Source organism: Vicugna pacos, chromosome 12, assembly GCF_048564905.1.
Source record: "Vicugna pacos chromosome 12, VicPac4, whole genome shotgun sequence".
In the NCBI taxonomy this organism is placed as follows: Eukaryota; Metazoa; Chordata; class Mammalia; order Artiodactyla; family Camelidae; genus Vicugna; species Vicugna pacos.
This window is the reverse complement of record NC_132998.1, coordinates 24,661,865-24,676,608: the sequence shown is the minus strand read 5'-3', so window position 1 is coordinate 24,676,608 and position 14,744 is coordinate 24,661,865. Positions and strand designations below refer to the sequence as shown.

General features: G+C 40.5%; 1 protein-coding gene across 1 annotated transcript; it reads left to right on the top strand.

The window, feature by feature from the left end:
- Positions 1-1,569: 1,569 nt before the first annotated feature.
- Positions 1,570-6,222, top strand: IL22 (interleukin 22). The gene is made up of 5 exons (XM_006205908.3): positions 1,570-1,755; positions 2,371-2,436; positions 2,559-2,705; positions 3,621-3,686; positions 6,136-6,222. Exons 1-5 carry the CDS (start codon positions 1,570-1,572, stop codon positions 6,220-6,222), a joined length of 552 nt encoding a protein of 183 aa, XP_006205970.1.
- The last annotated feature ends 8,522 nt before the right edge of the window (positions 6,223-14,744 follow it).

The following is a 14,744-nucleotide window of genomic DNA, read 5'->3' as shown; positions in this document are numbered from 1 at the left end:
TTGTTAGTTTCTCAGGAAAACCAACAAAAGCCTATTTAATCAGCTGTATAACTTAACTCAAATGGTAATATAATTATACACAGTTCTGGACAAAAACAGTCATACCTTATATAAAAGGAAATAGGAAGAGTTTCCTCATCATGGTTTCACGAACAACCCCAAGCAGACATTTGCAATGGGTCTAGTTTTAGTTTACTTTCCCTAACCTTCCCATTTGCCTCTTTCTCCAAATACCATCTTCCCAGATGCTTTGAGTCCTCAGGCTGTTGTAACCCTTCCCTGTGGCGCCCCTGCCCCAGGTCTGTGCCATCTCATAAAATGCTCGTTTCTACAATTATTCACTTTCCTTCCTCCAGTTCTTCAGTGCTCCTGATATGAACTAGTTGTGAAGAAAAAAATCTGATCAAACTAATTTGCACAAGTTCACATTCCTTCCCTTCGCAATAGATCAGTGCACCCACTCCCTGCTCCCACCCCCAGGAGGGTTTCATGTATTTTTTAAATAATTTAAAATCCACATGTAACCACATGTAACCAAATTGTCAGATTCTCTTCTTTAGACTGTCATGCATATAAAAAATGTTATAAGATGTTTTGGAAATATTACTTTGAAACTTGTGTGTTGTTTAGAATGAGTGTGGGTAAAATTTCAAGATGAACTATTACATCTACCGTATTCTTAAAATACTTGCATGTTATGAAAAATAGCAATCAGATTGTTCAGAGTTAATATTTTGAAACTTAGATATTGATGATAACTTAACGAAAAAATTTAGGATATACTTGCAACTACTATAATTGTTATGGTCACCTAAAAAAGTCACAGAACCGAAGGAAAACAGTGCTTAGAGTGGCCAACACAGTTATTTTAAAAATATAAGTCTTCTTCAGGCTTCAACGTACTTAAATAATGAGATAAAATTATTTTTTTAATGGAATTATCTCCAAGCTGTCACCACAGTTTATTTTAAAGCAGAGGATATAGGTCCTTTATTTTTGATCACCTCTAATGAGATAAGAATCTATGAAGCTGGGAGGAAAACAAGTCCGTGGCTTACTCACTGACTATAGGAGATCAAAAAATGTTATAGTAAACCTGGAATCTACAAAGACAAAGCAATTGTTTTCTCTGAAAAATATGCAGGGTGTACAGAATTTCTGGGATTTGTCTGTAAATCACCCTCCGGGCCCTAAAAGTGACGTTTTAGGGAAACACTAGCGTATCAAGGTGGGAAGATAGGGGGAGGTGTTTTGTGGGCTCCCATGGTGGTTAGGTAGTTCTCAGAAGACAGGCCTGGAAATTAGATAATTGCTGATGTCATATTTTTCACACACACACACACAATTTGGCGTCCTGGGGGCTATAAAAGCAGCAGCTTCTCCCTCCCCATCACAAGCAGAACCATCGCAACAGGTATGAGCTCCGGCAGACTTGGTATGATCGGTTTGTGTGTTATGATACTTCTCGATACTTCATTTGTTTTCCTTTCTGTTCTTTTTGTTTCTTGTTCTCTCGATACCAGGTTCTCCTTCCCTAGTCGCCAATTGCTTGAGTTCGTGTTGTCCACAATGACTGCCCTGCAGAAGTCTGTGAGCTCGATCCTTACAGGGACTCTGGCCGCCAGCTGCCTCCTTCTCATCGCCCTGTCGGTACTGGGAGGAGAGGCTGTGCCGGTCAGTTCTCCCTGCAGGCTTGACAAGTCCCGCTTCCAGGAGCCCTATATCATCAATCGCACCTTCACGCTGGCCAAGGAGGTACTCATCTCCACCTCTCTCCCCCTTTCTTTCCCATCTTGTCTCCCTGGAACCGGAATAGTTCTTAAAATTTCTTCAGAGCGTGCCTAAGATCTATAAGAAACTAACACGTATCTCTACTGGTAGATCAGCCATCATTTTCTGTCTCTTTCTAGACTCTTTTAAGATTGAACTTTACCAGAGACCTTTCCTTTTTGGGCTTTAAGATAGTACACTGAGTTTTGCCCAAAAATGAGCTATTTAGTAGCCCATCTGACTATTCATTGTCCCCTTTATTCCTCTGATCATTATTTTCTTTTAATTTTTAAAATATTTTATTTTGAAATAATTTTAGATTTACATAATTTCAAAAGCAGTGTAGAGGGTTACTGTCTACCCGTGATTTTGTGTTAAATATATAGGTCCTATTGGGAAGAACTGACATCTTAATAATACTGAGTCTTCCAATCCATCAACGTGATCCTCTGATCATCCTTTTAAACTAACACACATCTGACTTTTTTCTTTAGTCTTCATAGGGCTGCTCTGGGGATGGAGGATAGAATATAGCTCTACTTACAGACATTCATTCCAGCTCCTTGACATCCAGGAACTTAGTCTTTTCCTCTCTTCCAGGCTAGTCTGGCGGATAACAACACGGATGTTCGTCTCGTTGGGAACAAACTGTTCCAGGGAATCAATGTAAGCCACAATCATGATGAACAGAGCCGGGAGCCATTCGTGGTTATCTGGAGCGGTGGTGATGATGGGTTGGGTTGTCTGAATGTTGCCTAACACGACCTCTGCTGTTTCTCGCTCACTAGCAGATGAAAGAGCGCTGCTATCTGTTGAAGCAGGTGCTGAACTTTACTGTTGAAGAAGTGCTGTTCCCCTATTCTGAAAGATTCCAGCCCTACATGCAGGAGGTGCTGCCCTTCCTGGCCAAGCTCAGCAAACAGCTAAGCCAATGCGTAAGTTCTTCTTCCAGCCTAAGTCCACCCACTCCCAGCTGCCTGCCATCCCGCCTTCTGTGTCAAGTCTTTTTCTCCTTGATCCTCACCGCCCCTCCTGTGCTGGCAGTAAGGAGTGCCTCAGCAACACTGTTATAGGAATCAGTCAGAATCACAGAGTGCTTACTTTTGCTTTAATTGAGTCACACTTTGACTTTAAGGTGATGGATGGGGTCTGAAAGACCACAGGTGGCTTATTTGTCCCTGGGAAACAGCAACTCAGTCATGTGAGCAGAGAAGGGTGTTGGGCGCTGTAGGGAAAAATGCCTATTACTGGAAATGGATCCACCGAGTATAAATTGATGGAGGGAAGGGACGGGAAAGAGACAGAAACGGGAAGATTTAACGTTCGGTGGCAGGTGAGTGAAGGAGGCTGCTCTCTTGATATGGGAAGTGACAAAATCAGCCGTGTATGAGCTTGATGCCTCTGAACATGTAAAGCTAGGAAAAAAGGTTTGAGTAGAGTGGGCAGAGCTAAGGGGGCCTAGTCTTTATTGAGGAGGCCCTACTGTTCACATAAGATGTTTTAGGTACGTTTCTCGTTCTGAGCACACCTTTTTGATGAGGTACAGTGATGGTCTTATTCTTGACGGGATTTGCATAAACCACTCCACTCTTTCTACAAACCTCAACCTCAGTACGGTTTCCCAAGGTGAAGCGAGGTCCCGTGTAAGGGAAATGACTGGATTTTGGTGTCCAAGGGAATTCAAGAGTTCAGAAAATCTAGGTCACTGGTGAAATCTAGGTCATTGTGGGCAAAACTGCTAAGAACTTTAATTCCAGGTGAATCGTAACATACCTCAGTTTAAGACACGGAGGCTTATTAAGCTTCAGTACCACAATGTTAAAACAATTACTCTGGTTTTCATTTTGTAGCACATTGAGGGTGATGACCAGCATATCCAGAGAAATATGCAAAACCTGAAGAACACAGTGAAAAAGGTACTACTGATGACTATTTAATGCTAAGTTATGGAAGAGACAAATGTTTTTCTTTCCTTGCCTTTCTTTCTTTTTCTACCCCACTTCATGATTTTCTTTTTCACTTGATTCTCCTGCCATTGGGTTGATTATTTGCGTGTGTCTGTGTGTAGATGGGTCTATATGTTTATAAATCAATTTCCAAATTTTGTAAATCATAGAATTCTAGAACTGGCTGGGAACTCAGGTGATCTAATTTCACCACTTCAAGTGCTAGACAAGGCCAGTGGCAGAACCAGAAGAGAATGCAGGTCTTCTGAATCCCATCTGGGCCAGAAGCAATGGCTATGACTTTTAGTCATATTAATTCTTAGGGAAATGTAAGGTTCCTACTGATTCATTTAATCTGAAGAAGCATTTGTTCAAAACCAGAGAAGTGCCTGGGGCCAAATTTATTTGAAGCCATTAATTTGATAATTTAAAACTTGTAAACATATACCTGGAACCACCATAACAAAGAAGCTGGACTTGTATATAGGATGAATTTCTGGAATGATTGGTACTTATATTTAATTTTTATAATCTAATACCCAACAGCTATTGATTTTAACTTAAAAGTAAGAATGAACAACCCCCAATTTCTTTTACACATTTTCAAGCAGAACGAAATTATTAATAATGGAGTTACTGTAGGGAAATGAACATCCTCTTTTCTTCCTCTCTCCTTTCCTTCTTTTCTGGTCTCCTCCCTCCCTCAACAATCCCCTAGTGAACATCTACCTGGTATAGGCTGGTGTGCATTTGTACAATGAATGCTACTGTCATGTGGCCTATTTGGGGAAAAGAGCAACAGAAGGCTCAGACTAGAAATTGTGACTCATTCAAAAACCAGAGGTATGATTAGCAGCAGCGAAAGTGACAATTTTGCAGGCAGGTACAATTAAACCTCAGAAACACGAAGGCTCTGGTTGGTGAGATTTTCAGTAACATGCGTAGCCTCAATTCCCGCTCCCGCCCCCTTTTTTTCCATCTTGATGTTTTTTATAAAAAGTATTTCTTCCGGAATATAATTTAATGAACATAACTCTTTCTTCCTTTGATAACTGAAGGATTTATCATTTTTCACTGTGAAGATTAATTATCTTGTCATAGAACAGTAAGCTACACGTAGAGGGCGGAATAGTAGCATGCCACAGCCGAGAAGTACTTTGAAACATCCCTCATGTTGGCTTCCTCTGTTGGCTTTAGAAAAGTGAAGCGTGGGAGAGGAAAATCTGATGATGACCTATGTGGGAAAAAACAGAGAGATTTTTAAAGCTTTTAATCCATTTTGAGAGAATCAACTTTCACATTTGCAGTAGGCTGCCATGTGGAAGAGTGGATATGTTGTTTTGTTTTGTTTTGTTTGTTTGTTTGTTTTACCCTATAGTTCCAGAAAGCCTAGTGACAGAGGAATGCTATTCAGAGAAAGCTCAGCAGGAGGAAAAACTGGTGGGCACTGTCTGCAATGGGAGGGCAGTCCAGGGGTATTAACTCCCTGTCACTGGAGGTAAAAGCAGAGAGCAGGCTGTAGCAGAACGGATGACAGACAATAGGGCAAGAGGAGCTTTAAAATTCTTTATAGTCTTGGGAGTCTTTGAGATATAAAAAATATCCCTTGGTCTTCTATGAAAGAAGTATGGAAAGATGGAAAGGTGAAGGAAGGCAGGAAGAGAAAGGAGATCAAAGTCTAGAGGGCAATGATGACTTAGAGCTGTTGCTCTCTTTGAAATAATCTTGAGCAAATCGAATTGATTCGATGAATTTCAGGGGAGGAGGATCTGGACTTGAATTTGGGCTCCCTCTCCTACGGAGTTCGAAAGCCTTGTTTGCATACTGCTTGGAAGGAGGAGGAGAGAAGGGGTGTTAGCATCTGTATCTGGCCTTCTACTCATTAAAGCAACTGTACAAGATGCGTCTGGTATTTTCCCCACAAATGTGAAAACCTGGTTTTTTTCCCCTCCTTGGTCACGAAGGTAGGGACAGGAAAAGCCCAGGTGTATTGGTGGATGTGCAGGTTTTATTCAAGGCTGTTTGAGCTGAGTGGTCATGGACAGTCGTGGGGCTCCAGGCAGAGCAAGGCAGGATGAGTGGCACCTTGGCTGGGTCCCCCAGATCCCAGCACCACCTCTGTCTGCGTGGTCTGGTTAGGAAGTGGTTTGAAGAGCTTCAGTAGTGGGAGGTATTGAATCTCAACTGAGATTGATGCCTGTAGGTGCCCTGTCCATTCAGAGAGCCATGATTTTAAAGTCTTTGGCAAATCGCATTATACTCTTGCTAAAAGGGCATTTTCTAGCAAAGTGTTTTATAAAAGGTGAAAACTTCGTTGTTCTGTTCTAGCTACCTGCTCATGCCATCTCCCTCTAATTTGCCCCTCTTTAGAATACCCGGTAATCAAAGCTCAAATACTTGTGTGTTCTTGTGTTCACAGCTTGGAGAAGGTGGAGAGATCAAAGTAATTGGAGAGCTGGATTTGCTGTTTATATCCCTGAGAAATGAGTGCACTTCTCCACAGTAAAGCTGGAGATTGGATACCTCAACCTTCCTGCCTTTTAGAAATAACAATAAGATCTTCTGGGGTTTACTTTTACCATAAGGAAAATGGGAAGCCAAACTCCACAATCATGTATGGATTCTAAACAAACTCCTACTCAGCTTAGAAAAGAGAACAATGTCACTTGTGTCTGTAAGACCAGAAGGCAGACCTTCCATGCATAGTGAGATCTGTTAATAACATTTTATTGTAGTTGGTGTTTTATACACAGAAATTTATTTTTTAAGCAAATGTCTATTCCCCGACAAAAAAAATTACTTTCCATTTCTTTAGGGAAAAATGCCCTAAATAACTTCATGTCCATAATTGATACTTTATATTTATGAATTTATTTATTATCATAGTTACACATTTTATTTATGTCATTTTACTAATATGGATTTATTTATTGACACATTATATGATATTGCTACTTAAATATAAGGCTAATGTTAATATTTATAACAAAAATTATGGGACTGTAATATGTTTATTTGACCTCAATAAACACTTTGATATCCTAAATCTTGTGACTTTGTGATTTTTTCCCTTTAATATCATCATCATCATCATCATTGTCATGTAGTCATTCCTATTTGTTAAATGGGCCCAAAACTTGTATAAATGATTTTGTCCCTGACTCTAAGCAAATAAGGTGGCTATTAGTATTATCCCCATTTTACAGATGAGAAAGCTGAACCAGAAACATGGTAAAAAAAAAAAAAAACACTGTGTAGCTGTAAGTAGTTGACCCTTATTGAAATAGGTCTATCTGATTTCTTGGGGAGCTGCTGTATTGCCTACATAGATTTTTTATGTTGATTCAGCACATGATTCTGAAGGAAAAATGGTCAGAAATTGAAAAGAATCCATCTGCATCATTAGCAGTTTGTGGATAAAAGAAAGGAGTGATGTTGCTGTGGGAGAAATACATGTAGCCTCTATTGCTGTAGGTGAACAGCAATAGGAAGGGCATTCTCCGGTTTTCCTGTAAGTCAGGAAGTAAAGAGGAGCTGACTGAGTTTGGGGAGCCTTACCTGCTAGAGGAGTTTAGCCCTCACGGAGAAGTCCTGTGGGTGGAAATGAGCGAGAATATTACAAGCACACCAACGGAGAGGAAAGCAGTACATCTTCAAGATTCGCAGTGTTACAGAGAAGAGACAGAAAAAGTTGAGATTAAAGTCGGACTAGTTCTCTCTAGAAGAATGGACAAATGACATCATCATTGAAGCATATATAGGTCTTTCCACAGAAGGTGAAAGTCGGTGGTCAGGAGAGGTCAGTGATCATCTGTCTAAAGTGTTTCCTTCTCCAAAAAATCAGGAATCCTGGGTCTATTTTACAAGTCATTCATCAATTGTTTGCCAAATTCCTGAAGAATTAGGTCAAGACGGTAGTAATTAGATACAGAGAACAAATCAGTGGTTCCCAGTGGGGAGAGGGAAGGAAGGAGGGGCAAGACAGGCATAGGGGAGTAAAAGGTACAAACTATTAGGTATAAAATAAGGTACAAGGAAATATTGTACAACACAGGGAACATGGCCAATATTTCATAACTGTAAATGCAGTATAACTTTTAAAAACCACAAATCACTATATTGTACGCCTGTAACATAATATTGTACATCAACTATATTTCAATTAAAAAAAAAGACTGGTGATTGTGAGTCCATGTGTGAATTGCACATTCACTCGTAGATAAAGTGGAGTTAATACTTTTGGGTATGCACTCCAAACACTGAAAGGTACTAAAGCTAAGCTTCAAGGATGATGGAATGATAATTATTTCTGGGATAAGCTGAGGTTTAGAACTCTTCCCTCTCTTCTTCCAAATGAGTCTCAGTGTAATGATTTGAGAAAAAATTCAGTATTGTACTTGTTTTTGACCAGTCTTCTAGAAATTGAACCATGAATGGAAGGATACCTTTGAAATTGGATTCACAAATGCCCCTATCCTAGGGCAAGGAGTCTGAAATAAAGAGCTTTTAAAATCCTGAGTGCCAGTGGACATATGGCTAAGGTGCCAGGATCTTCTTCAAGTCTGGAGGGCGCTGCTGGTAAATTTGGCAGCTACAAGAGAGTCCAAATTCCTCATAGGGAGTCTTGACATAATCATTGGCAGTTCCTGTAGCAACTCTCTCTCTCTCTCTTTTTTTTTTTGCATCAGTGGCAATGGCCAGCATTTAGCTGGCACTGTCAGCACTGCTCTCTTCTTGGTGTTGGCAGAGGCCTTGGATATCTGCTCCCCCAGCAGCAGGTGGCAACACCCAGGTATTTAAAAAGACTCATCTGTAAGCTTGCATGAGACATAAGCCCCCGAGACACTAACCATCGTTTAAATCTGATGAGAAGCCACTGGAGGGTTTCCAGTGTGGGAAAGACTTGATATGACTCATATTCCATAAAGATCACTCTGGCTGCTGGGTGGAGGAGGTCTAGGAGGGGAAAACATGGAAGTCAAGCCAATGTAAACCTCGAGGAGAAGGTGGTGGCTGTCCTAAGGCAGAAGAGGGCAGAGACAGAGAAAACCGGTGACACTCAGCTTGGTTGCCAGGGAAGGAAGAGCTATGTGTGGATCATATGCACTAACAGGAAAAGTGACTCTTTAATTTTTCTCCTGGTCCTTCATTTACACTGTGTTACTCTCCAGCATGTGAATAACATAGTATTTCATATAGGAATGAAAGTAAAGACAGGCAGGTGATTTTGTTCTGAAAGGAGGTTAAGATGTTAAGATTTGGGTAAACACTAAAATCAGATAAGCATGCAGTGATACTAAGGGTTGAGAGCTAAGGTCCTACTGCCTCTGAGGCAACCACAGAGATAGTGACTTTATCTTTAAAATCTACTTTCAAGGAATGTTTACTGTTGAAAAAACAGGTGGAGAAGGCTGGGATCCTAATTATCAAGAGGAAATTGTGTTATTGCTACGTGCTAAGGGTAGGGAGAAGTAGACTGTAACTGGACCAGCGGGATTCACAGGCTTGTCTTTGCTCAGTAGTCTCACCAATGAAAAATTGCATCAACCCAAAGGAGACAGGATCATCAAGAACTCCATTTCTACAGGAATGAGGGTTTAAGTTATGTTACCAGATGGAGAACCCATCTAATGGAGGTGCAGGCAGAGGGTAAAGGGAAAATGGAACGGATTCATGATTATTAACAGGTCTTGTGAACAGCTATAAAAATAGGAGCTAGAGAAGGTAGTGCTGTCCCATAAAGTACCTCAAATTGCCAAAGCAGATGAGAAACAGAGGTGTTTAGGTCAACATGCTGTATTACCTGAAGGACCTAAAGAGCTGTCTTCTCCCTTTTGGTCCAGGAGGGCTCTGTTTCTTTCTGCCTGAGGCTTTCTCTTCCCTGCTGCTGCCACACTGGGGTAACATGTGAATTTTGTTCAAGTCAGTTTACTATGCCAACTAGAGGATGAGAGTTATTACATCTGAATAATTCTGACTCCTCTCAGCCTTGTGTTTTGGTTGCTTCCCTTTTGTGTGGCCCTTCGTTCAACTCTGTTCTTGTTACAGCTGCTAAGGATATTCAGAGTGACCCTGCTTGCCTCCTTGAGACACAGTCCCTACCTTATTTCTATGGGATTTAACCGCTGGCCTCATTCTCTGCATCTCACATCTTATTTAACAATGTGTCTGCAGGTTGACTTTAATACCACGTGGAAATTGACCAGTTGCATCCTTCCTAACAGGCGCTGTATCTTTTTGAAACCTGAGTGCTGTGAGTTTTTTTTTTTTTTTGAATAGTTCCATCTGTGACATTTTCATCTTGCCATCACGGCAGATGCTATTTTTAGGCACAACGACTGCCTAGGAACTTTATGAATCTTACATTGCTACTTGACTCACTGACACCCTTAGACACTGCAATTTAATTTAGTTCAGTAAGCAACTATTTAGCTCATAGGGCATGCAAGATCTTGTGCTAGGGGCTATGAAAATATAAGATTAGATATAACCTCAAGTAGTCTTCAGTCTGGTTTGAGAAAGACAAGCAAACAAATGCCCAGGGCACAAGTGGATTGAAACGTCCTGGGGCAGATGTAAATACAGGATGATCAGAGATGATGCCTGGCACTGCTGAGGCATCAGAGTTGCCTCTGAGCTGCTCTTTTGAAGGATAAGAAGGATTTCAACAGGTTCCAATGTCACCTCTGTGAAATTTCCTCTCTTTCTTCCTCTTTGCAACCTGGTCATATTTAATGGCTCCATCTTCAGGACTGTCCAAGCATAATCTCCATCTCTCTCTGAACATTTATCACACTGCAGTTTAGCTATTTATGTGTCTATCTCGAGAACTCTTCAAGGATAGAACTATTGTTCATCTCTGTGTTCTAGGAACTAAAAATGCCTGGCACTTAACAGGTCCTTGGTAAATGTTTGGTGGATGGATGTATAAAGGGTTGAACAGGATTCTGGCTCCAAGGACCTGGATAAGCAAAGGATTGGAGACATGAAAGGGGACAGAAATATATTGCTAAGATCAATGTCAAAGAGCATACAGCCTATGTTTTCTTCTGGAAGTTATATGGTTTCAGGTCTTACATTTAGCTATTTAATCCATTTTGAGTTCATTTTTTTATGTCGTGTGAGAAAATGTTCTAGTTTCATTCTTTTACAGAAATGTGTTGCATTTCTATCCACTAATAATGAACTTTCAGAAAAAGAAATCGAGAAAACAATCCCCTTACAGTTGAATCAAAAAGAATAAAATACCAAGGAATAAATTTAACCAAGGAGGTGAAAGATCGATACTCTGAAAACTGTAAGATATTGATGAAGAAAGTTTAAGGTAATACAAATACATGGAAAGATATCCTGTGTTCATGGATTGGAAGAATTTATATTATTAAAATGTCTATACTACCCAAAGCAATCTACACATGTAATACAATCCTTATCAAAATACCCACAGCACTTTTCACAGAACTAGAACAAATAATCCTAAAATTTGTATGGAACCACAAACACCCCAAATTGCCAAAGAAATCTTGAGGGAACCCCCCCAAATCTGTAAGTATCATATTCCCCACCTTCAAGGTACACCACAAAGCTACAGTAACCAAACAGTATGGTACTGGCACAAAAACAGACACATAGAGCAAATGGAACAGAATAGAGAACCTAGAAATAAATCCATGCACATATGGTCAATTAATGTATGACAAACTAGACAAGAATATACAATGTGGAAAATACTATCTCTTCAGTAAGTGGTGTTGGGAAACTGGACAGCTACATGTAAAAGAATGAAACACATTCTCTTTCTTGAGTTTGGGCAGCTGACATCCACTAACACTTCCCACCGCCAAAAGCCTCACAAGAATTAGGAGAAATGTGATCCTTCTGATGGTATGGAGTGATATTCATTCAAAAAGTTAACTACAAAGCAATTAAATAGTTTCTGATACAGCCAGACAAGCAGTGTTACCTCCAGGAGAACATTCAAACTGTAGGAGACCCATCCACAGCCTACTTGGCCCACTTTTTTTGGTAACTACTGATGTGCGAGGGCTGCATTTATCTGCAGTCAAGTGAACAGCTGGTGTGTAGGAAGTTAGAAGAGAAAGATACAGAACAAAAAGCAGTAGCCAGCATCCCCCAGCACAGAGCTGCACGAGAGGTTCCCATCAAGCCTAGAGGCACAGCTGATCGGATCCTCCCACACGTCTGGTTTGGTTTGAAATGCAGAGGAGAGACAGGAAACAATATTGAAGGCAGGGGAGGTGATGCCCATGTGGGCTCTGCAGATTTCATAGACAAAATAAGATGGTGAGGAGCTGCTTGTGGCTGCCTGACCTAGCCCGGAAGTGGGTCGAGACGGAACATCTAGAGAGGCCCTCCTAAAGCCAAGTTTATCATTGTCATGTCAGCACCCAAATCTCTTTCTCCTTCCTCCTTAGAGCTCTGACTGCCCTTTGGTCCTCTCTCACCTTGCAGGGCATTCTGTGGTGATGATGGATGTGTAATCAGCAAGGCAGTGGTATTTCCTGAGCACATACTACATGCTAGTCACTGTTTAGAACTGGGGTAACAGCAAAGACCAAGCAGAAAAAAATCCCCAGCCTGATAAAGCCGAGATTTTAGCAAAGGGAGAGAGACGATAAGCAAAATGCGTAAGTGAAATACATTATACCTTAGACAATGGTAAGGGGGTTGGAAAAAAGAAAACAGCAAAAAAAGACAAAGGAGCTGGGAGTGGGGTTTTTTCTAATTAGAGTGTTGTATTAGTCTGCGCAAGCTGCCCTAACAAAGCACCACACAGGCTGAATAACTTAAACAACAGAAATTTATTTTCTGATCGTGCTGGAGACTAGAAGTCAGGCACCGAGATGTCAGCAGGGATGGATTCTTCTGAGGCCTGCCTTCTTGGTTTGCAAATGCCACCTTCTCTCTATGTCTTCACATATCTTTCCTCTGCGTATTTTTGTGTCCTAATCTCCTCTTCTTACAGGGACACCAGTCACATTAAATTAGGGCCTGCCCAGATGGGTAATTAACTTGATTACCTCTTTGAAGACCCTATCTCCAAATACAGTCACATTCTGGGGTTCTGGGGGTTAGGACTTCAACATATGAATTCTGGAGGGACAACATTGAATCCATCGCAGTTATCTTAGGAAAGTCTAGCTGAGAAGGTGGTATTTAAGCAAAGACTTAAAACACTTGAAAGAGCTGGCCATGCAGATATCTGGGGTGGGTGGAGGGAAGCATTTCAGGTAGAGGGAACAGCCAGTGCAAAGGCTCTGAAATACAGGCATGCTTGGTGAGTTTGAAGAGCAACAAGCAGGTATTGTGGCTAGAGTAGGTGAGCAAGGGGGGAGAGCTCCTTGATCAGAGGAGAAGCTGAAAGGTAAGAATAGTGACCAACTACTCTGGACCTCAGATTCTTCCTCTGTAAAAGGGAGCAAGAGCAGATGCTCCAAAACTAATCATATTCTCAAATATAATGGGAAGCATTTAATTATGCTCCATACTTTAGTATATAAAAATGTTCTCCTCCCAACAGCTCCAGTAAGCCTGGGAGATAACAAGAACTCATTAAGTCTTTGGCGAATGAATGAATTAGTGATGAAGGGTGAATCTGTATCTATATCTATATCTATATCTATATCTATATCTATATCTATGTCTATGACTGGGACATTGTGCTGTACATCAGAAATTGACAAATTTTAACTGACTAATACTTCAATTAAAAAAAAAGCAAAAAAAAAAAAAAAAAAGAACCGTATAGAGTACAAGCCACCCCAACACAGGTCCAGGAACGTAGGCTGAGACCCTTAGTGAAGTTCCATGCACATTTCCTCTTCATGTGGCTCCATGTATCCAACCTCTACATCCCCCTTCTTTCCCACACAGACTATTTACATCACTCTTCATCCTCCTCTAACTTGTTCTCATCCAACCCTTTGATGATGTAAACATGAGATAAACAGATTTCCCAGGTAGGACTTTTCAACAGAGAAGGACCTACCATTTCTGAGGAGACAAGACCAAGCTATGATTGCACTGAACATATTTCTCTACTTATGACTGTTTCCTATCTATACCTTCTGGCTCTATCCTGGGAAAATCATTGGCTTTCAGGGTTTTTTTTTTTTTACTATGACTGGTTTAAATAGGTCTATTTGCTTCTTATTTACATCTGTGTTGATTTTAGGATTTATGATCTAAAGGAATTATGCCAACCACTGAGGTCATTAAACACTGTATGTCAAAAAATTAATGATTTCATATATTGCACTATTATTTTATTTACCACTAAGAAAGGAAAAAGATTGTTGCTAAATAAACTAGGGTGCAATGCTTTCTTAACATTTAGCATTTGTCTGCTGCTTTGCAGGAAAATATGTATTTTTGGTCACTCCTCCAAAGACAAAAATTTGCTTCTGTAGTATTAGATATGCAGTCCACTGCTGTTCTGTGCCTTTCTGTGAACACATTGACTTTAGTTTCAATGCCAAATCATAGAGTAATCTTTCCAAAGACATTTGAAAGGCAATTAAACTCAACATCCATAGTAACAACCATGCACACAGTTCAACTGAAGTGATAACATCATTAGGGACTGCACAGAAAGAGACAATGGCATATCGATGTTGACTTGGTGATGTAATTGTAAGAATCCATGGATTATAAAACAGGTTGTGATTTCAGAGATACTAAAATGCAAAGAAAGAGTGTCTTAGAGTAAACAAAATGAGTGAGAAACTTAAAAATCCTATTTTTCCCCCTCCTTACAGAGAGCAGATGGAAAGTTGCATCACCTAGGACTCAAAGTGAGCTATGATTCTCTGCAGAAGGCGATGAGTTCATTTTGCTCGTTGGATATGTTTGACCATCAGAGAGGACCACTAGCATTCTTCTGGGTGAGAGAGAGTTTAGGTTTCAAGGGAAATGGCTGTGATGCTGGCGTCTGGGAACTGGGGCTGTCAGTTGTGCTTTTGGGCAGATAAAATCTTTGAATTCTCTTGGGTATTATGTAGGGGTGGC